Here is a 23,142-nt window from a genome sequence, read left to right on the forward strand (position 1 = left end):
GGTAGATAATGGAATTTGTACATTAGACCAGTTAAAAGGACTGGATGAACATTTTTGTCATCTTCAATGTTGCAGTGTTTCAGAGTTTCCTATATTGCTGGGTGAAATAACTGGATATAAATGTTTATAACTGTTTGCTGGAATGCTGTAAATTGCATGTTCAGTAGCTTAGAGATAAATGGAAAGAAAGTTAAGACTGTTCCATTCAGCAAAATTCCCTGGACCTTAAGAGGAAGTGGCAAAGATTTTTGGACTTCTACAAACCTACATGAGTTTCCAGAAACCTACACTTGGAGAATAAATGCATTATTAGCATATATGATGATGTGATATTAAGTAGATAGAAAATAACTATGTCATGAGAAATGCACAAACATTGCTGGAGCAGAATGCAGCCATCACCCAATGCTTATACAAGCCACTAGAGGAGTTTTACCAGAACTACATGGTTTCTCTCCCCCTTACCATGTCTGTTACTCCCCACCCCCCACCCCTCCCCCAGATTGCAATGGAGACAGGTGACCTCAAATCCTCTCTTGGTGTCCAAACCCTCCCATTCTGTAAAATTCCACTTTCAGCAGAAAGACAGCTGGGAAGCAGTTTATATGAAGGAGGCCACAGTTCATGCAAAGGAAGCAGCAGTGCAAATGGTGGTGTTGGGCAGCTTGTTTCTCCCTCTGCAGTGGTATGAGGGCAGACTGTGACGGTTGTTTCACTCACGGTATATCACTGGTGAAACTGCCACTGCTCCTGTGTCCCTCTACCTCCACCACCCAGCTGCCACTTGCTTCTCCCTCAGCATGCTGGGGGCAGAGGGACTCAGGAGATGGTGGTTTCACTGTGTGAAACCACCATTGTGATCTGCCCCTAATACCAGTTCAGGCAATATATCACCTACCAGGGGTGCCCAAACCTTTTTCAAAGAGGGCCAGATTTGATGAAGTGAATGTGCATGAGGGCGAACCAAAGTTGTAGAGCTTTTTTTTTTTAGGATTGAAGTTGCTGAGCTTTTTTTTTTTAGGATTTTACCCCAGGACGTATACTGCTGCAGGGGCCGGATTAGGCCCCCGAAACGGACTTTGGACATGCCTGAGTCCTAGGCCTATAAAGGACCCAGGTATTATTTCATAGCACAGACCACATACTTTACTCAAGGGAATGCCAACCACCAAATGCAATTTCCCATAAACTTCCTCTCTCCATTTGAAATACTCTTCCTGAATTATCAGAATCCAACTCTTCAATGCTGCATAGATACATACAATTCAGATCTGCAGAAGAAAATAAAGAACTTATTTATGTATGCTACAACTGCAGCAAGAGGTTTGCTAGCCCAAGGATGGAAGAAGGAAGAAACTCCAATGAAAGAGCAATGGCTAGAAAAATTGATGAACTATGCGGAATTGGCAAAATTAACATGCAGAGTCGGTCATGACTGGACCTACGGTAATGGTCAGGGGTTCCTTTACCTTTTTCCTTTTTATGTGAAAAGGACAATCGGGAATTTAAGGAAGAATGGGAACTTTTTACAAATTATTTGAAAAAACAACAAAGCGACTTAGATTCACTGGCAGGTTTTGAATAAACATACACAACTTTTTATCAGAACAATAAGAACAAATAGGGAAACAATATGTATAATTGTATAACATGCAGAAACAATATGAATAAATAAATCAGATAAGGGAGCTGAGGGAAGTCCGAGGAGGGTGGTAAAGGGAGGGGTGGGGAGGGAGGGGATTGGGGGAAATGGGGGAAATATAATTTGTTTTAGTATTGACAAACTGTAATAATTTTTATTAATAAAATATTATTTTTTTAAAAGATACATACAATTCAAAATTGAATAGCTGTGTGGATGATGTGTCTTGAACATCCCCTTTCATGCCAAATTGATAGTTTTAGCTATGCATGCCCATCTTAATATAAAATGTTCTGAATCAAATGCAGCAGATGTTGAGCTAGTAACTGTAACCCAAAGACCCTCAACACAACTGGAAAGATTAGAACTATAAAAATCCTACCCAGTAGTGCAAGTCATATATAGACAGAAAAAGGAAACAAATATATTGCAGCTTGCAGATAACAGCCAAGATCAATAGTCAATGTTACATTGACTATATTGGGGATGCTTAGTACAAGTGTACTATTTAGTTTGGATGGAGCAAGAAGGGTGAGTGATAATACTTACCAACACTATGCTATGATAACAGGGCCTTTTCTCACACTTGGCCAGAAAAAAGTGCTGGGGCATGAGGTTAAGAAGTGCTCATGGGTGAATGCCAAAATGCAATATGAGGTGGTATTGTTAACAGGCAAACAGAAAACCACTTGAAGAGATAAAAATGAATATGACAAAGAGCTGATTAATAGCTATTACAAAATCAATATAAAGTACAATGTAACCTAGTCAAATTTAATAAAGGCAACATCTGTACATGAAGTATAATAGGAAAACACACACTTTGTAAGAAGAGCAAGAGTCTACAACCTGACACCTGATATATTAACTACCATATTACATAGCTCAAGCGGAGGCCAGTTATCCTGCTTTGTAACTTAATCATAAGCAAGCAAATCCTTCAATTAATATGGAACAGTGAATAAAAAAGCAATTAAAAAATGATTTCAAGGCTTAACATAATATTTCTTCTTTTAAAAAATAACCAGTTGTAAATGACATCTGCTCTTAATGCAAGGATAGTACCTTAGAATTAAACCTACAGCCCTCTTTAAGAAAGGCTGCCTTTTTTTATAAGTATCTGTGTAACAGACATCAACACAACCGTCTTAAGTACTGTACTTATATATTACAAATCAACACAGGTGTCATCCACAGAGCCATCTGGGTAACCATAAGATAATTTTGAAATTTGTGTAATAAAAAAGCAATTATTGCACTGAATTTGAGACATGAGGGAGCATAATCCTAACACTACTTGAAATGGTACTGAGGATCCAGTTATCTAAGATTAGCAACAGTGTTCTTTTCTAAAATAGTAAAAATATGAAGTATTCTCAATTGGTCTTCTTTCCCTTCGTATTTTACTAATCCACTCTATTTTACTAATCCACCCTAATATTGAGTAATTAAGTGGATACAATAAAACAATGCCTATAATGTATTGCTACGCAAATAAAACTTGCACACTTGAAAAAAACAATGTATTACTGTACTGTACTTTCAAAAGTAATGTAATTATCTTTCTTCCTGTGCTTAATACACTTGATTGAATCCAGTCTAAATTATCAGACATTGAAGATGGCATTACATTCACCACATTTGGACATGATACCAAGCCACAAATTGCATTCATGGACAAAAGTTCACTTTAACATATGCATGAAGTTTTACTCTCAGTTAGGTGTGGTGTGTGTGTAAGTAGTGAAAATAAAGGACTGAAATATAGAACATGCAAACTGTGATAATTTGGAAGCTTAAAGCTAATTAATTACAGAGGCCATTTACAAAGAACTGTTGATCTTTCTGTCTTGAGCAGGCATCCCCAAACTGCGGCTCTCCAGATGTTTTGGCCTACAACTCCCATGATCCCTAGCTAACAGGACCAGTGGTCGGGGAAGATGGGAATTGTGGTCCAAAACATCTGGAGGGCCAAAGTTTGGGGGCGCCTGGTCTTGAGAGACAATGGAGTGTGCTTCTGGGGGTAAAGTCAAATCACTGAGTTAGCAGCACCAAAGTGACCACATGTGCTAGAATTAAATTTCTCAGTAAGTTGTGATTCAGCCATTTCACACTGGAGTCTTGTTTTGAAGTTCCTTGGTTCAAGAATGCTCATTTTAGGTCAAACTGAGACTCTTGTTTGAAACTGCTATATTACAATATATCAAAAAGTTTGATTCTGTCACCTGCAACCTGAATCAAGTTAATGTATTTTATTCAAGAGAAACCTAGTCATTTATAAATAGTAATTTATAATTTGCCACAGCCTGTTCAGCAGATCTTAATAAAACCTGAATATTCTTCATAGGTTAATTCACTGGCAAGTTCTTTAAACAAACTTCTGAGTACACCTCTCAGATGTGATGGCCTATATTAGACTCATGGGATTAGATACATAGCATAACACCACACAGTAATTTAGCCACAAAAGTATGTCTCCCACAAGTCTTATGACTCATGAAGTTGTCAGACTTTCCAGAAATTTTGGCCTAGGTTTAACAAAGAAATATACAGCTACTGTACTACTATTTAGTTATGTTTTGCACTACCACACCACATGCTACTTTCAATTTTATTTTAACATGTAAAAGTTATTCAGTTATGAACAAAATGGGGCAGGGCAGTTTAAAATTAAATTAAAACCTTCCCTGTGGAATTTTTTTTAAAAAAAATAAAAATATTCCTGATGATGCTTGAAAAATTCAATTACAGAAACCTTTAAAATCCTACTTATATATTAATGGATTCATACAAATTTATGTAGATTAGACAACACTAGTTCTGAAGAAAGAGGCATACCATCATTTTTACATCATGCAGGTAACTATCAAACCAGGCACCAAATATAAAAAGGCTAACCCTCAGGGTGATAGAAGTCCCCGACACACATGGAGTTGTACTTATGTGAATAAGACATGAATTATTATTTTTAAACCTGCTTCTTGTTGATAAAAGTCTTTCAAACAATTTAAAAAGCTGTTTGATCAACTAAATACTGCAACTCAATAAGTTATTCGGGAATTCAAAAATGCAATCTCAACTTAACAGTGGAAGAAATCCCATGCTCTTAGAAATCGTAGCTCACTCCATTACAGACTCTGCCTCTGATCTGTCAGAATCAATAATTTCTTAACCATATACTGAACTCCTTTTGAAAATGGCCATGTTGTACATCTCAATCTGCTAATATTCCATTGCTAACTTTCAAGGGCTGCCCAACACACCGTGATATGAACCTGAGTTCAGTCTACACTGACTGGCAGCAGCTATCCAGGGTTTCAGATGCGGCCTCTCCCAATCCAGCCTGGAGATGCCAGGGATCAAACCTGGGAGCTTCTGGGTGGAAGGCATGTCCTCTACCACTGAGCCATGACCCCGGTTCAGTATACAGTATTGCAGTGATTAGGAGCAGGAACCAAACTCCAGAAAGCTGCCAGTTCAAATTATATTTTCAGCTGCCAAAATCCCCTTTCCATCTGTGATATGGAGATAATGGTATTTTTAAAATGCTTTATTTATTGTTTGTGACTACTTTCGTTATGGTTCTTTTTCATGTTGTAAGCCGTCTTCAACACGGTTTGAACTGAGGAAAGGCAGCATGCAAATAAAATTATTTGTAATACTGACCTATCTTGCTTGGCAAGTGTAACAAGGAATGTAAAGCAGATCTGAGCATGAATGCTTTCCCCCTCGCATGTGGAAAGCAAGCTAGAGGAGACTAATATTCTGAACATGCACTTCCAGTGAGCAGTCACTGCCTCACCCTACACCCCTATAATTAGATAACAAGCATTGTAAAGCAGATTTGACCTGCCAATACTTTTCACTTCATAAAGAGTATCTGCTGGGTCCATAGTACAACCAAGAATGTACTGTAACTCCACTCCAGTTAAATCCATAAACCTTACTCCAACTCCTCACAAAACACCAAGCTGGAGCAAGAGGACACTGAGGGTACTTACTTCACTTGTGAATCACTTCCCATAAAACTGTCCCAAAGCGATGCAATGACAGGGCATTGCAACACAGGAACCAAGTCACAGCACTGGTCCTCCAGTGGACTGAACCAGGGACCTTATGCATGCAAAGCAGGAGCTCTACTCCTACTGCTCTATACAGTATAGCCGTTTCCCGCAAAAGATCCCTGTTTCTGAGGCAGACTCAGAGGCTCCCTTTACATAACTGCCTCACCACCTGGGGAGAGCAGCAGGCAGCTCCGCACACCTTCGCCAGGAGGATGCAAGAAGTGAGGCGGGGCGGGGGTGGGGGGTTGGCGCTTCCACACCCAGTGCCCTCAAACCGCCCCCCCCCGCGGACTCGAGGGGCAGCTTCTTCTGCCACGAGGAAGGAGAGGCGTGAAATAGGGAACAACACGCATCTCTCTCTCCCGCACGGCATTCCCACGACCAGCAGGTCCCTCACCTTCGGGGGAAAGCGCGACAACCGCGCGCGCACTTTTACTAGGGGTTGGTAAGCACCCGCGGAACACGGCGCGCCGTTGTTGTTGTTGCTTTCTGACTTCCGAGTACAAACACGCCTGTGGGTGGGAGGGAGGGAGGCGGCGGTTGAGCTCTGTTCACCTGCTCCCAACCGTCCCAACCGCCGCCCGCTCACGCGCCAGGGGGACACTCCGTCCGTCAGTCAAAGGAGCAGCTTACTTCTCTCTCTCTCACGCGAGCCCCGCCCTGCCGCCAAGTCCGTTCGCCGAGCAGCGCAACCCCATCTGCCCGCGCGCCCAGCAGCACCAGCCTCTCTCCCCTCAGGGCAAAAGCGAAAGCGCGGAGGGAGAGAGGTCGAGGGAAAAGAATCCCGCCAGAATCTCCGGCGACAGACCCTCCTCGTTACCTCAGCGCCCAACGGCGCCCCTTCCGCTCCGGGGGCCGTCGCGACCGCTCCGCAGCCCCTTATTCATTCGCCGCGCCGCGCCGCTCGGTGCCCGTCGGGTTGGGCTGCCCAGGCGGAGCCAAACCGCAAAAAAGCAACCCCTCCCCCTGAGAAAGAGGAGGAGCTCCGGGACGGGGAGAGAGAGTGAGAGTAGGAGGGGCGTGGCGCCTTCCCTGCCCCGCCCCGCTGTTCAGGCCACCGCCGCTCTGATTGGCCGCGGTAGGTGTTCTCCCCGCCTTGCGTAGCCGGCCGCCTCATTGGCTGCGGAAAGAAGCGCAAAGCTGGCCCCTGATTGACTGCCGCGCGACGGCTAGAGGCTGTCACGTGAGGCTATGTGGGGAGTCGCTGTTAGCAAGGTCCGCTAGGCAGATCCGCAGGCGTGTTTGGCCTCTTATTCCCAGGTGGTCTCTAATCGGGAGGTGGGGAACGGGGCAGCGCGGGGCTGTGAATTCTGTTTCTTGGCGCATTTTTGCTTGGTTGCTTCTCCCTGAGCTTCCTCCTGAGATGAGCGCATAATTCGAGAACCCTGTTGAATCGGGAAGGAGGTGCACGCTTTGGATGCCCTGGTGCAGCTGCGGTTGGGAGGCTGCACCCACCATCTCCCAGGAAGGACGCCAGGCTAAGAACCTGGTCCCGCCCATCAGCCAGTGCTTCCTACTCTCCCGGTCCCAATTCCTTTAGTATCATACCCAGCCCCAGTCCCTTCCAGGAAGGAAGGTGAGGCAACCGCCTTAGGTGCAGGATCCACAGGGGAAACAGAACCCCCCCCCCACGCGCTTCCTGATGTACATCTTCACTCATCCCTCCTTCTATGGCAGCAAGGCGTGGGGTACCATTTTGTGGTTCACCTCAGGCACCCAAATGTTTTGGGCCGGCCTGGATTATGTTTCTAATATTGCAAAAAACCTCCTTTTTGGACGATCTTTTTCTCAAGCCGGCTTGCATCTGATTTGAAAACCTAAGCCGTGTGCATTTGAGACAGCTGTTGCACATGCACAGGTGGCTGCTTCATTGGAGTTTGGGGCAGAGGGGTGTTGTAGGTGAAAGGTGGCAAATTGAGTAATGCACATCTGGTGAAGACATCCCTGCCCCCTCTTTGTTGTGTACAGCAATTTAAGAATGCAACATCAAACACAACAGGGAGGAAATAGCTTTGCTGCATTTTAAGCCATGCCTATGTACTATGTGTTGTGACGTGGGGTTTGTGATTTCAGCTCTCTTGACAAAACATGCTGGAGACAGTTCTCTAGTAACAGCTCTTTATTAAAGTGAACAAGACTGAAGACTGAGGAGAGGAAAGCTACATTTATAGGGACAGGGGACTAGCTAGGAAGGGATACATTTTGGAGGGAACAATATCACGCAATCACAGTGCTGCCTTTTGGAGGAAACCAATAAGACAGAGGATCCAAATACAGCAGCTTAAATGAACCAATAGTAGCTGTACCCTCTGGGACCAAAAGGCAGTTACTTTATCCTAATGCAAATACAGACAATAATAATACAGATATAAAATCCTTTGACTCAATACACAACACCCCTCCCCCCCTAGTGAGCACAGCAGACGTAATCCCTCAGGTACTGTGGGGTCCTACAACTTCTACCTGATCTCCTGACAACAGGTGTTGCAGGTTCTGGATTGGGTGTTACCTGTGGTGGAGGGGCTGCTATAGGGGTTTCATCAGGAACAGAGGGAGTCCCAGACATCTCAGGGTCCCCTACCTGTACCTCATCATCCTGAGGACTAGCAGACCCTGGTTCATTTGCTGAAGCCCCTGGTGACTGCACCTCTGGGCCATCTTCACTCTGGTCTCGCAGCTGTGCGTCATTAGCCAGGGATGAATTATCTGACTCCTCCCTGCTGAGCGCCCGGCGCCTCAGCTGATCTATATGTCTCTTCCAAACTTGCCCATTTTCCAAGGTCACATAATAGGACACAGGTCCACTAGCCCGGGTGATCACACCGGCCACCCACCGCGGACCTCGTGAATAGTTCCTCACCCAGACCAGATCTTCAGGGGCGAGATACCTTGTTGTGTCAGTCTCAGCCTGGGGGGTTGCTCTTGAATTACGGTTTGGCATTTTGTCTGGGTGGACATAATCCAGCACCGTTACCAGTCTTCTACCTAAGAGCAGCTCGGCTGGCGACTTGCCCGTCGCAGTACACGGCGTCGCATGCTGCAAAAATAACATTCGCGCAATGCGAGCCAACCAGTTACCCTCCATTAAGCGCGCAATGGATTCTTTGGCTGTTCTTACCATGCGCTCAGCCTGCCCATTGGAGGATGGGTGAAAGGGCGCGGATGTGACCCCTCTTATGAAGTTATCAGCCAAGAATGCCCTGAATTCTTGGGATACAAAAGCTGCCCCATTATCTGATACAATGGTCTCAGGTAACCCGTGGGTAGCAAACAGCTGCCTCAACACCTTGATTACGGCAGCTGATGCCATGCTAGGGACCATCGCCACTTCTAACCATTTGGAATATGCATCAACGATAACCAAAAAGACCTTCCCTTGGAATGGCCCCGCAAAATCTATGTGCAGCCGGCTCCAGGGAGTCCTGGACTGCTCCCACCAGTGGACTGGTGCTCTGGCCACTTCTGGCCGCACCTCTTGGCATGCCTTGCATGTTCGTACCCATTGTTCTATGTTCTGGTCCATTCCAGGCCACCACACATAACATCGGGCTAGCGACTTCATCCTGACCATTCCCGGGTGTCCCATGTGAAGCGTCTCAAGAACCCTGTTTCTCAGTGGTGCTGGGATGATCACCCTATCTCCCCATAGGAGACAACCCTTATGCATGGACAATTCGTGCTGCCTTGTCGCATAAGGCCTGAATTTTTCTTCATGCGGACCACCTGGCCACCCCCTCCCCACCCAAGTGAGCACACGGGAGAGAACAGCATCTTTCCTCGTTTTCTCAGCTATATCCGTAGCTGTTACAGGAGCCCCCGGAAGTGTTTCTAGCATCATAATGTGCTCCGCCGGAGCAGGATCCTCATTGCTCCCGCCAGGAAGGGGCAAGCGACTCAGCGCATCAGCATGGCACAATTGTTTCCCCGGCACATGGGTCAAGGTGTACTGGAACCCATTCAGGAATATTGACCAACGCAACATTCTGGGGGAGAGAATTTGTGGCGTTTGTTTGTTTGGGTTGAACAACCCTAACAGTGGTTTGTGGTCCGTTTCAATGGAGAATTGGCGACCGTACAAATAATCATAGAACCTTTTGATTCCGGACACAATAGCCAGTGCCTCTTTATCAATTTGAGCATAGTTGCGCTCCGTGGGCGACAACGTACGGGAATAGAAAGAGATGGGCTTTTCCGACCCATCCGGTTCCCTATGACTCAGCACAGCCCCCAGACCGTATTGAGAGGCATCACATGCCAGGACCAGCGGCTTTGACTCATCATAATGAGCAAGGACGCTCCTGCTACTCAGCATTCCTCGCAAGGAGTCAAAAGCCTTCTGCTGCTCCCGCCCCCATCGCCACACATTCTTTTTCTGCAATAGTCTATGTAATGGTTCAGCTACCGAAGCTTTCTGGGGTAAGAACGAATGATAAAAGTTAATAAGTCCCAGGAATGACTGCAACTCCGTCTTGTTCTGTGGTCGTGGTGCCTCGATGATGGCCTTAATCTTAGCATCTGTGGGGTGGATGCCTGATGCATCAATTTTAAACCCCAAGAAATCCACCGTTGGCACCCCAAAACTGCATTTTTCCTTTTTCAGTTGCAACCCCACCTCCTTGAACTTGAGCAACACTGCACGGACACGCGCAACCAGTTCCTGTGGGTCTTTTCCAGCAATCAAAACGTCATCAAAAAATGGCAAGACCCCCGGCAGACCTCTTAACAGGCGTTCCATGAGCCCTTGAAAAATCCCTGGGGCCACACAAACTCCGAACTGTAATCTGTTAACTCTGAACGCCCCTTTATGTGTGACAATAGTCTGTGCTTCCGCTGATTGTGGGGTTACTGGCAGCTGTTGGTAAGCTTGTGCCAGGTCAATTTTGGCGAACACCTTGCCCCCAGCCAGTTTAGCCAACAGATGTGATACAACTGGAATGGGGTATGAGTTTCCCCTGAGTGCCTTATTGATAGTACATTTGTAATCTGCACATATCCTGACTTCCCCATTTGCTTTAAGGGGCGTGACGATTGGAGTCTCCCACTTAGCAGAGTCCACGGGTGAGAGAACTCCCTGCTTGACCAATTTATCCAGCTCTGCCTCGATCTTGGGTTGCAGTGCAAATGGCACTCGCCTTGGTTTGAGTCGGATTGGAGCCACCCCGGGGTCCAACTCGAAGTCAACTGGGGGCCCTTTATAACAACCCAGTTTCCCATTAAAGAGACCAGCAAATTCCTTGCATAATACCTCGCTCATCTCAGGGCAGGTTTGGATTGAATTAAGCCCTGAGATACTCAGTCCCAGGGCAGGGAACCAGTCAGTGCCCAGGAGACTGGGGCGACTGCCCTTCGCAATCACCAGTTTGAGTACAGCCTGTTTGTCCCGGAACTGTACTCTCACGGCACACATTCCCATAACATGGATGCGGCCTGCTGAGTACGACTGCAAGGTTGCCGGAAAGGGCTCCAGAGGGGGCAACTTACCCCTGGGGAAGAATGTCTTCGCGGTCTGGTCTGACACGATGGTGAATGCAGATCCGGAGTCCACCTCCATGTCGCACTGCTGACCCTCAATCTTCACCTTGACGTGTGCCTTGCCTTGCGCTGGAAACTGCACGGCCCTCCCATTGATCTCCGTTACGTAGTGGCAGTCCTTTAGAAAACGAGTTGCTGTGGGCGGTCTGCGATGCTCCAGTCTAGGTGCTCCTGTCGCTCCCGACGCCGCCGATCTACAGACCCTGGCGATGTGACCCGTCTTTCCGCACGTCCGGCAGATAGCATCCCTGAAACGACAACTCTTCCTTTCATGGTTTCCGCCACAACCTGGGCAACTGCCTCGGCGATCTCTGTGCACTGTGCAGGCCTGACGCACCGACTCAACCCCACGGACTGGGCTCTGGCTTGGAGTAGCCTCTAGCTCGTCCATGGCATGCGCAACTTCTATCTGTGGCTTAGTGGCCTTGCGACTGGCATCAAGCTCCTCTCTTTCATAATTCTCCGTGGCGGTGGCCTCCTTCAAGGCTGAAGCAAGGGTAACCTCTTCTTTAGCCACGATGCGTCTTCTGGCTTTCTTGCTGCTCAGACCACCAATAAACCGATCCAGGAGAGTCTCTTCCAGATTTTGGAAGCCGCAGTGCTGAGCGAGCTTCCGGAGTTCAGCCAGAAATGCGGATACAGACTCCCCAGCATGCTGCTGCCTCTTATGGAACTCCATCCGCCGGGCCATCTTGGTCTCAGTAGGCGCCAAGTGGCTTGTTAGGCAGGCAAGAATATCTTGGAGAGATGTCTCACTCAGCTTCGCTGGAGCAAGTAATGCCTTGGCTAGCTTGAAGGTCTCGGGCCCACAGTAGCTCAGGAATGTGGCCCTTCTTTTGCTGGCATCGGTGATCCCTTGAGCCACTGCGAAGAACTCGAAGCGTTCGACGTAGTCTTCCCAGGTGTGGGGCTCTGATGGCTGGAAGGGCTCCAATACCCTTGGACTCTCCATTGTCCTAGCGGGCAGGGTCGTCTTCTCAGCTGGCCAGTGAGTCTTGTTCTAAGCTGCAATCCGGACTCTGAGGCAGGGTTGTGTTTAACCGCTCCTCAGCATTCCGGATCCCACCTTCGTCGCCAGTTGTTGTGACGTGGGGTTTGTGATTTCAGCTCTCTTGACAAAACATGCTGGAGACAGTTCTCTAGTAACAGCTCTTTATTAAAGTGAACAAGACTGAAGACTGAGGAGAGGAAAGCTACATTTATAGGGACAGGGGACTAGCTAGGAAGGGATACATTTTGGAGGGAACAATATCACGCAATCACAGTGCTGCCTTTTGGAGGAAACCAATAAGACAGAGGATCCAAATACAGCAGCTTAAATGAACCAATAGTAGCTGTACCCTCTGGGACCAAAAGGCAGTTACTTTATCCTAATGCAAATACAGACAATAATAATACAGATATAAAATCCTTTGACTCAATACACAACACATCAAACACAACAGGGAGGAAATAGCTTTGCTGCATTTTAAGCCATGCCTATGTACTATGTATCCTAATACACACATTGTGCTTCCACTCCTGGCCACCTTTGCACCTGCCTCTGGTTGGTGGATCAGTCAGTCAATAAATAAAAGGTTTTTTTTGGATAAAATAGACCCTGTAAGCATTGCACTGGTCAGTATTTATGTTGGGGGGCAGGTTTTATGGTGGGGCGGACAAAACCTCAGCTGAGTATTTTTATTGATTTAGGGGGGCAGCTGCCCTCCTGGCTACGCCCATGCCTGTATGACTGCCCTGCTCCTCCTGGTCTAATTAATACATAGGTGCTTTCAGCATTCTATCCATTCTCGCATTCATAGGCATTGTTATGAGATGGCCCAGCAGACTGAGCCCCAGGTCTTGGCACCTCAGGTCTTGGGCCCTGGATCTCCTGTTCCCTACTTTTTTTCTAAATGTAAAACCAACTTGATTTCCTATCATGCTATTTAATATTGGTGAGCAGTAAATGGATCAAGGTCTATAAGGATATCAGGGGACAATTTGTGGCAAGAGTTTCTTATTCTCAGTTGTTTAACAATGCCGCAAAAACCAATTCTCTTGACTGCTGAAATAAAGCAAGCTTTGGTGACAAAACCAGGCATGGACTTTTGTGTGGAGTTCAGGTTCTGAAAACAAATTCATGAGTTAAGCGTGCATTCGGAAGCATCCTGTACCTTTAAGTGTGTGTCATCCCACCCCACCCACTATTTTGCACCTGGTTGCAGTTGGTGGACCTCCAGGGTTTAGTAAAAAAAAACCACAGTAAATCCTACAAGCCTGAAATCTGCCTGCCCTGCTAGTTGCCAAAAATAGGATAGCTAAAAAACAATGTTGGGCAAGAGTTTCTACAACATTCCTGTGTGTAGAGGAAGCCCATTGCTAATTAGGGGATTTGTGGGCTCTAGAACAAACATGCCAGTTCCCAATTCAGGGTGAAATCCTTATTAAATTAATGCTTATTAAATAAACTATGCTCCCCACCCTACACACAGCATGGGTCCTTGTCACAATGACCACATTTGCCCATAACACTAAGACATGCCATGGCAAATGCACAGACTTCCAAAGATAAAATTGTAGCTGCTTTGCTTCTTGCTTCTTTTACCTCAACATGGTGTGACACCTAAGCCAAGTGTCATTTGAACCCAGCATCTTGTTTCAGCTCTCTCCTCCTTAACCACAGTCTGTAGCCTGGGTTTGTTCCCATGCCTGTGGAATGAAACATACGTACCAGGGGGAACTGTTCCCTGTTTCCTTCTCCTATCCAGCTATGAACATTCTAAAATATTCCAAAGATTCTGTGTGCTGTCTTCTAGCAGCCTAATTGCAATACACCAAGGGAAATACGTTATGTTTGATGCTTTAAATCTGCCTTGTTCTTTTAGGGATAAGACAGCTTAAAATATAATAATGTGTCAAACCCATTGGAAAGGGCTTTTTTCTTACAACAGAAATAAAAATGTGTATCTCATATTAGGTGGGAACAAACTCTTTTATTATAATATTTTCCGGAGTATGAAGAAGGTAGTAGTCAATTAAGTTTTACTCAGAGTAGACTCACTGGAATAAATGAACATGACCAACTTTAGTCCAGTAATTTCAGTGACTATACCAGGGGTCCCGAAACTAACCAAACTAAGGCCCGGGGGCCAGACGCAGCCCAATCACCTTCTAAATCCGGCCCGCGGACGGTCCGGGAATCAGCATGTTTTTACATGAGTAGACTGTGTACTTTTATTTAAAATGCATCTCTGGGTTATTTGTGGGGCCTGCTTGATGTTTTTACATGAATAGAATGTGTGCTTTTATTTAAAAATAAATCTCTGGGTTATTTGTGGGGCATAGGAATTTGTTCATATTTTTTTTCAAAATATAGTCCAGCTCCCCACAAGGTCTGAGGGACAGTGGACCGGCCCCCTGCTGGGGAAGAAGACTAGCAGGACTGCTTTTGTGTTAACAGCAACTTAACTTTCAAAAGCCAGATCAAACTTCCGTAGTGCAACACTGAGTATTGCCCAGAGGCTAATAGTGCAGATTAAGCAGCAGTTGAACACACAGGGCCAGAGGCATGCCGTTTTAGTGTCAACCACACAATGTTTGAGGAGGGGAATTGTTCTGACTTCTTAAGCCCACTAGCAGTACAGTTTGCAGCTTATTTTTTTAGAAAGTAGTAGAATTGTGGAATCATAGAATTGTAGAGCTGAAAGGGGCCTCAGGAGTCACCTAGTCCACAGCGCAAGAATCTTTTGCTCAGCGTGGGGCTCAAACCCACAAGCCTGAGATGAAGAGTCTCATGATCTGCTGACGGAGCTATCCCAGAAGGGTACATCCCAGAGATGCATAGTAGATTACTCAATGTGTATATAGATGTAAAAAAAACAAAAAAGGATTCCCAACATATTTGGGGCTATATACCCCTTATCTGAGGGAGTTATTCAAAGGGGGTTGTTGTTCAGAAGTGGTGCCAAGCTTTGTCTTTCTCTTGTAACTACGTAGGTTAAGTAACCTTGAGAAGGGCAGCGTCGCCTGAAATGTGATAGGACTGTGGGTATTTTTTGATTTCATAAGTCTTCCTTGTATCTTCAATATTGAGCTTTATACTGCTCAATATTGTTCAATGTGGTATACTGCTCAATATTGTTCAATGTGGTATCAATTAGGGAACAAATTGACGTTTGCTCTGACTGAGCTTTCAAGAGCGGGTTTTTGCAGGGAAAGCTCCAGAGCAAAAAAAAAAAGGTGGGCGTGCTTTGGCACACACCTGGAAGGAGCAGAAGAAAGGTATGGATAAGACATGAAGCAGAAGAAAGGTATGGATAAGTGGGGGTGCTTTGGCACAGACCTGGAAGGAGCAGAAGAAAGGTATGGATAAGACCTGAGCCTTTTCAATGTATGTGAATTATTTAATAGCAGCACCATTATTTTTAGAACCAAGATATTTGCACTTACCCTTATTATGAATACAGTATATGTTTATGTGCTGCACATTTTCAACGCCATGCTTTTTAAATATTCATATGTTTTATTCATTATTAATTTAATATGATCAAGTAGCTGTCAGAACAATTAGCTGATTTAGTGCAGGCTGAAATTCTTTCATTCACTAGAGACAACAAAATTCCACCAATTTGAGTTTCTTTTCAAAAGCTAGCATGCTGGACTGTGCTAAATGAGTGCTATATTTCTAAGCGTGAAAATGGAGGATTGCGATAGAAGGCCGATACACATTTTAAATAGGACTCTTGATACCCAGTACCCAGCCTTAAGCATGCTTTGCTAGGCATAGAATTGCAGCTCTGGCAGAAAGATTTGTTTTGCCAATAGTCTGTAGATTGGGTACACAACATGCATTTAAAGAACACTCTGAGCCCCCTCCAAAAAACACGTTTGTTAAGGGTGCTAGTAATTGTATCGCTGTGAGTGGTAAACTACAGTTCCCAGGATTCATTTAGGGTGGAAATGTGCTCTAAAATGTGTGTTCTCTAATGAATTACTTACTTAGTTACTTACCTAGGTTGTAGGAAGACCAAATATGTGACACATGCAGCCCTGAATTCATATATTAATATACGTTGCTTTAAAATTCAGACCTAAGTCTTGGGAGTCTCTTTTTCACATTCTGAGAGGTACCTTAAAACCTTGTATTTCTTTGCAACATTGCCTGTCCCACTGTCCTTTCACTTGCAGCTGATGCCTAGGCAGACTAGCTGAAAAAGCTCTGTTTTGACAGCGGGCATGGGCAAAGATCTGTAATGTAACGGATTGTTTATTTTGTAATATGGTCGGTGATGGGTGGCTGAAGCATACCAGTGATAATTTTCTAGAAAAAGAGGTGCCAGACCTCAACATGAACGCCTCCCTTGTTCTCTTATAATAGCAATAGCGCCCACCTGAGAGGTACCGGAACTTGAGTTCCGGCGAGTTCCAGCTGAAAAAAGCCCTGGGTGGGCCTGAAAGCCATTTAGCAATGGGAAACCTATGACTTCCCTAAAGGGGAAGTTCCTATTATCCCTAAGATGACCATGCTGCCTAGGGTTTATGAGAATTGGAGCCCAACAGCATGAGTTCTTCATCCCTACCACACCTTGCAACTTGGAACCTGTGCCTCTAATCCTCGAATTTAAAGCTCAGATGCCCTAAGGCAGTGATGGCCAAACGTGGCCCTTCAGGTGTTTTGGGACTACAATCCCCATCATCCCTGACCACTGGTCCTGTTAGCTAGGGATGATGGGAGTTGTAGTCCCAAAACAGCTGAAGTGCTGAGTTTGATCACCACTGCCCTAAGGCATTATAAAGATTCAGTGTTTGGGATCCAACCTATATTTAACAGGCCTCAGACTTTGACCTATTTTTAACAGACTTCAGACAGTATTTAAGTAGTTTGCAAAACAATAAATGCAGTACTGTACAAAATAAATAGATAACCAACAATGGAACTAAAAAACTGCAAACAATGCCATGCAATATTAAACAGAACTACAATGAAAAGCAGTAAAGCAATACAAAGCCCCCCCCCCCAAAAAAACCCATAGCAGTTCATTTTGAAATATATTTAGAGCCAGGGATTCCTTCCTTCTTGCCAAGGCATATCCTGCCTCACAAAATGTGCATACCCCTCTAGCACAAACGCCCCACCCCCCAAATTCTGCCATTACATCTATACAAATTATATAATGCCTACTCATTCAATATCAGCCATCCCATTGAACTGGCACACCAAGCACATCATTTACGCCAATACCTCCCACCCAGTCACCAACCACCACTATGAGCATTCAGTCCTCTTCCATGCCTCAAATTGTATTGCAGGAAGGAACACCAAGGAGACAGTGAAGCTGTTCGCTGCCAGCGCAGTATAAATAAAGCCATCAGTCGCACAGATGTACTGCTCCAGAAAGCAATCGGCTTCTCGCCCAGGTTGGAACTGCACACGCCCCTCCCTGGCCCTCCGTCCTCTCACCAAGAAGTGCCCTCAGTCAGGTCAACCCACACAAGAGGCACTCTTAATAAAAATGAAATTGGAGGGCACCCCTATTACAACCCGCAGCATTACTGGTTTTGTAGCTCTCTGACTGTAGTCATCAGCAACAGCTGGTTCCACTCACTTCCTCAACAAGATGACTCCCAGGGCTGCCAGGACTATCGGGGAGTGAGGAGAACAAGTATGCTTAGATGTCTCTTCCCGCCCCGCCCCCCTCGGTCTAGGAGCTTTAATGTCAATTAGTTTGGGAGGCCCTCCTTAAGTAAATGGCTGTGGCACAAATGAGCCATGAAACAGGTTTATTTTCCTCAAGTTATGAATGTAGCCGCTGAATAATTGTTAAGAAGGAAAAGTTGCCTTTCTAATAGGGTTGCCGGACTCAATAGAGGGCAGGACTTCTGTGCCTTTAATTGCCCAGAAACCAGCAGGCCCTTTGTTTAATTTCCAAGCAAAGGGTCTGCTGGTTTCTCTTTAAGGTTTCCAGACTCAAAAGAGAGCAGGGCAATTAAAGGCACAGAAGTCCTGTCCTCTATTGAGTCTGGCAACCCTACTTTATAAATACATTGCCCAGCAGTTGGAGCAACTGTACCTGGGGGTAGATTATAAAGAACTTTTGCCGCTTTAGCAAGAGATACAGCTAGGCTCACCTCACCTGGTTCTGCCGCCACACCACCATCACAGGCAAGGCTCATTGCAGGGAACTTAATGGACCCTCGTGCAAATCCCCAAAGGTCTATCTGTGTCTCTCACAGGCATAGCATAATGTCAGCAGGCAAATGTTTCCCCTGGTATCACAAGGATTATTTTACGGTCTCAGCATGCTTAAATTCTGAAGTCAGTGGGACTTAAGCATGCATAGCTCTGGATAGGATTGCAGCAAGCGCTGTAAATAAGGTAGGGGGGGGGGTTCTGTCATAGGAAGAATTTCCTGTTTCCAGAATGCGGCCTGTTTCTAATCTGTTGTAAGGTTCCGCCGAGCTCTGAAATGTTTTATTATTTTTGTGCAGAGATAAAGTTCTAGTCCTCTTAACCTCCTGACTCTGATGCTCTGGCAGAGCATAACTGAGATTCTTGCATAATTAAACAGTGGGCTCTCAAGTGACACTCACACTGTTCAAGTGTATTCTTCAGGCTTGCAGCTTGCAGCCTGGATCAGTTTACATTTGCATGGCTGCTGAGAGAAGGGTTTTCCGAGGTCACAAGGGGGGGGGAGAAACAACCTTTCGAAAAAGAAAGTGCTTAACCAAAGACTCCTTACTGTTGCAGTTCAGACTCCAGATGTGAAGTCAGTGGTTGAGCGGGGGGGGGGGGGGGCGGGAATGCTTGGAAAACTGCTATGCATATACCAGAGGAATAAGGGCCTGTGAGAGGGGTGAGAGAGGCAATAAGCAGAAGCTTTGTTTCAAAAGATCTGAATAGTAAATGCATAACTTAAAGGGCTGTGCTCTTTAACAAAATAAATAAATAAAAGGTGTTTCAGGAGAGGGCACTTTTCATAAGGACTGTTGCATACAGGAAAGAGGGTTAACCAGTGCTTTTCTTTTTCTTAAAAAATGTTTAGGAGTACTCTCATTTTGACACAAGAAAATCACCATTTTATAGTTCAAATCGGGGGAAATAAATACGGTAAATGGACAAAAGTACAAAGATGCACAAAATGTTTAGAGGTATGTATCCCCCTGCACCCCCCCGAAAGAAAGCACTGGGGTTGACCATTTCCCTCCCCATGGTCTCGATGAGAATCGCCCTTCTCAATGGTGGCTGCTTGGTCCTAGCAAGCTCCTTTGGAGGCGGGTGAATTTTCATCAGGATTGCATTAGCAGGGCAGGATTAAGCTCCTCCCCATGGCCATGCACCATGGTCCCCTTGTGAATTGGAGGGGCTGGTACATGGGAGTAGCCAAGGGGGAGCAGGGAGGCAGTTGCCCCTCTAAATCAATCAAAATCAATATAAATCTGAGGTTCTTCCCCCCCCCATAAAAATCCTGGCTATGCCCATGGGGCAGTACCTATTAACAGTTTCAAAACTGACGCATTTCATGCCCTGTCTAGCTTGCTTCTATGGTTTCAGCCTTATGCGCATTTACTTTACAATATGAACTCAGTAGGACCTCTGGATGAATATGCACAGGACTGCATAGATGTTACTGTTTTCATGCATGCATAAAGATATATTCAACATTATGTATTTTATGCAGCACTGTTGGTTATGTGTATAACGGTTACCTTGCAAAATAAGAAGAAGAGAGAGGCCTTACACTATAGAGTTTGACCGTAGGGAGTGAATGTGATAAATACATAAGTATTCTGTTGTGGATAAATACTAAAGGTTTAACCAAAGGGCATCACAGGAAAGGTGGATTTTGTGGAGAGATCTCAATGGACACTTGGTTTTCAAATTCTTTGCCATACAGCTGCAGCAATAGATGTATTTCTAGAGTGTCAGCATGCCTAGGATGACCCAGACCACTTTCTTTAGGTGCTGAGTGGTTGGCCATTGCTAAATCTCATAATCCAAGCAGATGTTTGCCAATGGTTAACAGATTATGGACAAGTCTTTATCCTGAGAACGCAAGTAATCGTGCTACCACATCTTTTCAGAACGTTTTGTGTCACGTATAGATTTCCTAACTTTAGCAAGAGGGCTCTTGAGCTCTCTGTAGAGCCTACCTTATTGCAGAGGGTTATGCATTTCCATGAATATTAACTGGAAGATTTTATAAGATTCTTTAACAGCAACCCATCTGAGCAATTTATTTTTTAAAAGTAAGTGTGATTGAATGACCTTTTTAAACGGCCATCTGTAAAGGAGCAGAATTTAATACTTTGCTGGCATTAATATCCCGATCCCAAGATTTGACTCAAGCAGCATAATCCCCCCATAGAGGCTCCACCAAAATTAATGAATGAACTGCAAGAGAAGGTTGTGGAGCTAGTTTCGATGAAGCTTGGTTCTCTAGAAAGGAAAAGTGTGGTTGCTTGCCGATGGTGATCTTCAGCCCTTTCATCTTAAATGAAATAATGTCAGTGCAGAAGAAGTAATCTGTGAGGAAGAGAGGTGCATTTTAATACTTGACATTTGGAGTGTGCAGCCATTCGTAAGTCAGCATTCTGGGACTCCTGCGCTGCAATCATAAACAGCGAGAGCTATTTTGCTTTGCAAAACAGTTAAAATGTCACAGCTCCCTCATTATGTTGCTTCCTGGTAAAATACTGCACAGTATCATTATCAATTAATTAGGCATGATCCAGCAGACTTACCTCATTCCTCCACTCCAAGGACACAAAAGGAGCATTGATAGAAACAAAGAATCCCCATTGAGGGATCTGAAACTAGCAGTGTGTCTACTGGGCAGGAATTTTGTTTTGCATTTGAAGCACATGGCTGGAGGAGGGAAGTGTGCAGATAAGAACTGGAATTTTAATGGGAAACCATCATTTTGTGAAACAGGGAGCTGGCCAGCTTCGGATGCTGGTACCATTCATCCTGGCCTTTGCTTCCTCCTATTTGTTTCGTCAAAGTCTCCATCAGCAGATCAAACAGCAGTGTCTTCAGATTGTCACCTGAGATGCTGCTGAGTCAATCTGTCCATGTCACAGTGAAGGGCTCTAACGCCATGATAGGGCACATGCTTTGCATTCAAAAGGTCCCAGTTTCAATCCCTGGGAGGGTCTCTGGGAAAGGTTCCTGTCCGAAACCCTGGAGAGCTGCTGCCAGATGGACGCAGGCTGTGTTAATTTTTTATTATTATTGCGAGAATTACAGTGAGCTAAAGTAAATAAGAAAAAGAAAAAGGGGGAAAGAAAAAGAATACAGAAAAATCATTTTAAAAGGCAGAGGAAAACAACAATAGCAATACGACAATAAAATGTTTTTTAAAAAGGTTCCAGAACTATGTAGCATATATGTAAATGGATGAACTGATTGTTTCCCTCAAGAATACTTTGATTCATGGCCCAATTCATGGATATCCATGCTTGTTTGTTCTCTCGAGAGACGCCAAAGTTTCTTCTCACATGGAACAGTCATTCTCACCCAAAACCTTTTTGGTTGCGCAATAAATGTAAGAGAACAACTTTTCCTGTCAAGGCACGCTTATGTAAGGATCGGTGATTAATGAAGGGAAATAAAGAGAAGGCCGTGCTGGTTCAGGGGGTGAAAGGTTCACAAGGTGTGCAATAATGAGGCCACCTTATGAGCTTGAAAAACTACCCAGCAAAGCTGCTGACAGCAACTCTATGGGGAAGAGGTTCATAAGACGTTAATTGCCCCAGACAAACAGTCTGCTCATTACAGAACTTGGGGACAGGTGATTATTTGGGTCTCCCGTTGTTTGCTTCTGTTTAGATCCTGCCCTGTCGCTGGTTATCTTGGCAACTTTCACAGGTGTTCTAATTTTGCATTTTTTTAAAGGTGATAGGTATAGGGGTCCCAGGTCTCCACCTAGCGTGCCCTCCTGTTCCTTTAACAACCCATGCAGGTCGCCTCCTCACCATGCATTTAACACACGCTAAAAGCACCTGATCCCACCCAAAGAATTGTGGGAAATGTAGCTTACCCCTCACAGAGCTACAATTCCCAGCACTCATAACAAGCTACATTCCCAGGATTCTCTGGGGTGCTTCAAATGTATGGTGCAAATGTGACCGCAGCTGGGAAAGAAGATGGTTTGCTGCTTTGCTCTTTTCCCCCAGGCCTGTCACCCACCTTCTCTGGATGCCTACTGAAAGCAACGCCCTTACTTTCCCCTCTCAGCGGGTGGGGCTTGAGTACAGGGGAACAGGACCATGAGGCAAGGTGTCAGGGCTGGGTTCAGTGCTGTTCAGCGCAAAAAAAGCAGAGACAGTCGTCAGTGAAGTTAACTTTTATGCATGCAACACCATACAGTGGTACCTTGATTCTCGAACTTAATCCATTCTGGAAGTCCGTTCCAAACCAAAGCGTTCCAAAATCAAGGCGCGCTTTCCTATAGAAAGTAATGCAAAATGGATTAATCCGTTCCAGACTTTTAAAAACAACCCTAAAACAGCAATTTAACATATAATAATAATAATAATAATAATAATAATAATAATAATAATATATTTATACCCCGCCCATCTGGCTGAGTTTCCCCAGCCACTCTGGGCGGCTCCCAATTGAATATTAAAACAATACAGCATTAAATATTAAAAGCTTCCCTAAACAGGGCTGCCTTCAGATGTCTTTTAAAAATAGGATAACTGCTTATTTCCTTGACATCTGATGGAAGGGCATTCCACAGGGCGGGTGCTGCTACCGAGAAGGCCCTCTGTCTGGTTCCCTGTAACCTCACTTCTCGCAATGAGGGAACCGCCAGAAGGCCCTCGGCGCTGGATCTCAGTGTCCGGGCTGAATGATGGGGGTGGAGACGCTCCTTCAGGTATACAGGACCAAGGCCGTTTAGGGCTTTAAAGGTAAAC

At 45.1% G+C, this 23,142-nt stretch overlaps 2 protein-coding genes across 8 annotated transcripts in view; both read right to left on the bottom strand.

Annotated features, from left to right (window-relative positions):
* MPP7 (MAGUK p55 scaffold protein 7) overlaps positions 1 to 18,479 on the bottom strand; it is an 88,650-nt gene extending 70,171 nt beyond the window's left edge. Inside the window, exon 1 of one of the 7 annotated variants that reach the window (XM_035130417.2) lies at positions 18,354 to 18,479. The gene's annotated coding sequence lies outside the window, so the exon portion shown is untranslated. The other 6 variants (XM_035130421.2, XM_035130416.2, XM_035130423.2 and 3 more) reach the window with 6 other exon arrangements.
* LOC132592878 (uncharacterized protein K02A2.6-like) lies at positions 1,147 to 12,463 on the bottom strand. Its single transcript, XM_060281064.1, has 2 exons — positions 8,665 to 12,463; positions 1,147 to 1,271 (listed from the first exon to the last, which is right to left on the bottom strand). Exons 1-2 carry the CDS (start codon positions 12,188 to 12,190, stop codon positions 1,147 to 1,149), a joined length of 3,651 nt encoding a protein of 1,216 aa, XP_060137047.1. The 5' UTR covers positions 12,191 to 12,463.
* Positions 18,480 to 23,142: the final 4,663 nt, after the last annotated feature.

This window comes from Zootoca vivipara, chromosome 12 (assembly GCF_963506605.1).
Source record: "Zootoca vivipara chromosome 12, rZooViv1.1, whole genome shotgun sequence".
NCBI classification, from domain to species: domain Eukaryota; kingdom Metazoa; phylum Chordata; class Lepidosauria; order Squamata; family Lacertidae; genus Zootoca; species Zootoca vivipara.

What these genes read in the sequence shown, in the direction of transcription:
- LOC132592878 (XM_060281064.1), bottom strand. Translation starts at nt 12,190, where the DNA reads ATGGAGAGTCCAAGGGTATTGGAGCCCTTCCAGCCATCAGAGCCCCAC. An exon ending in ACTGGTAACGGTGCTGGATT is followed by an intron (nt 1,272 to 8,664) that starts ATGTCCACCCAG and finishes TTTCTTCTGCAG; the next exon opens with ATCTGAATTGTATGTATCTA.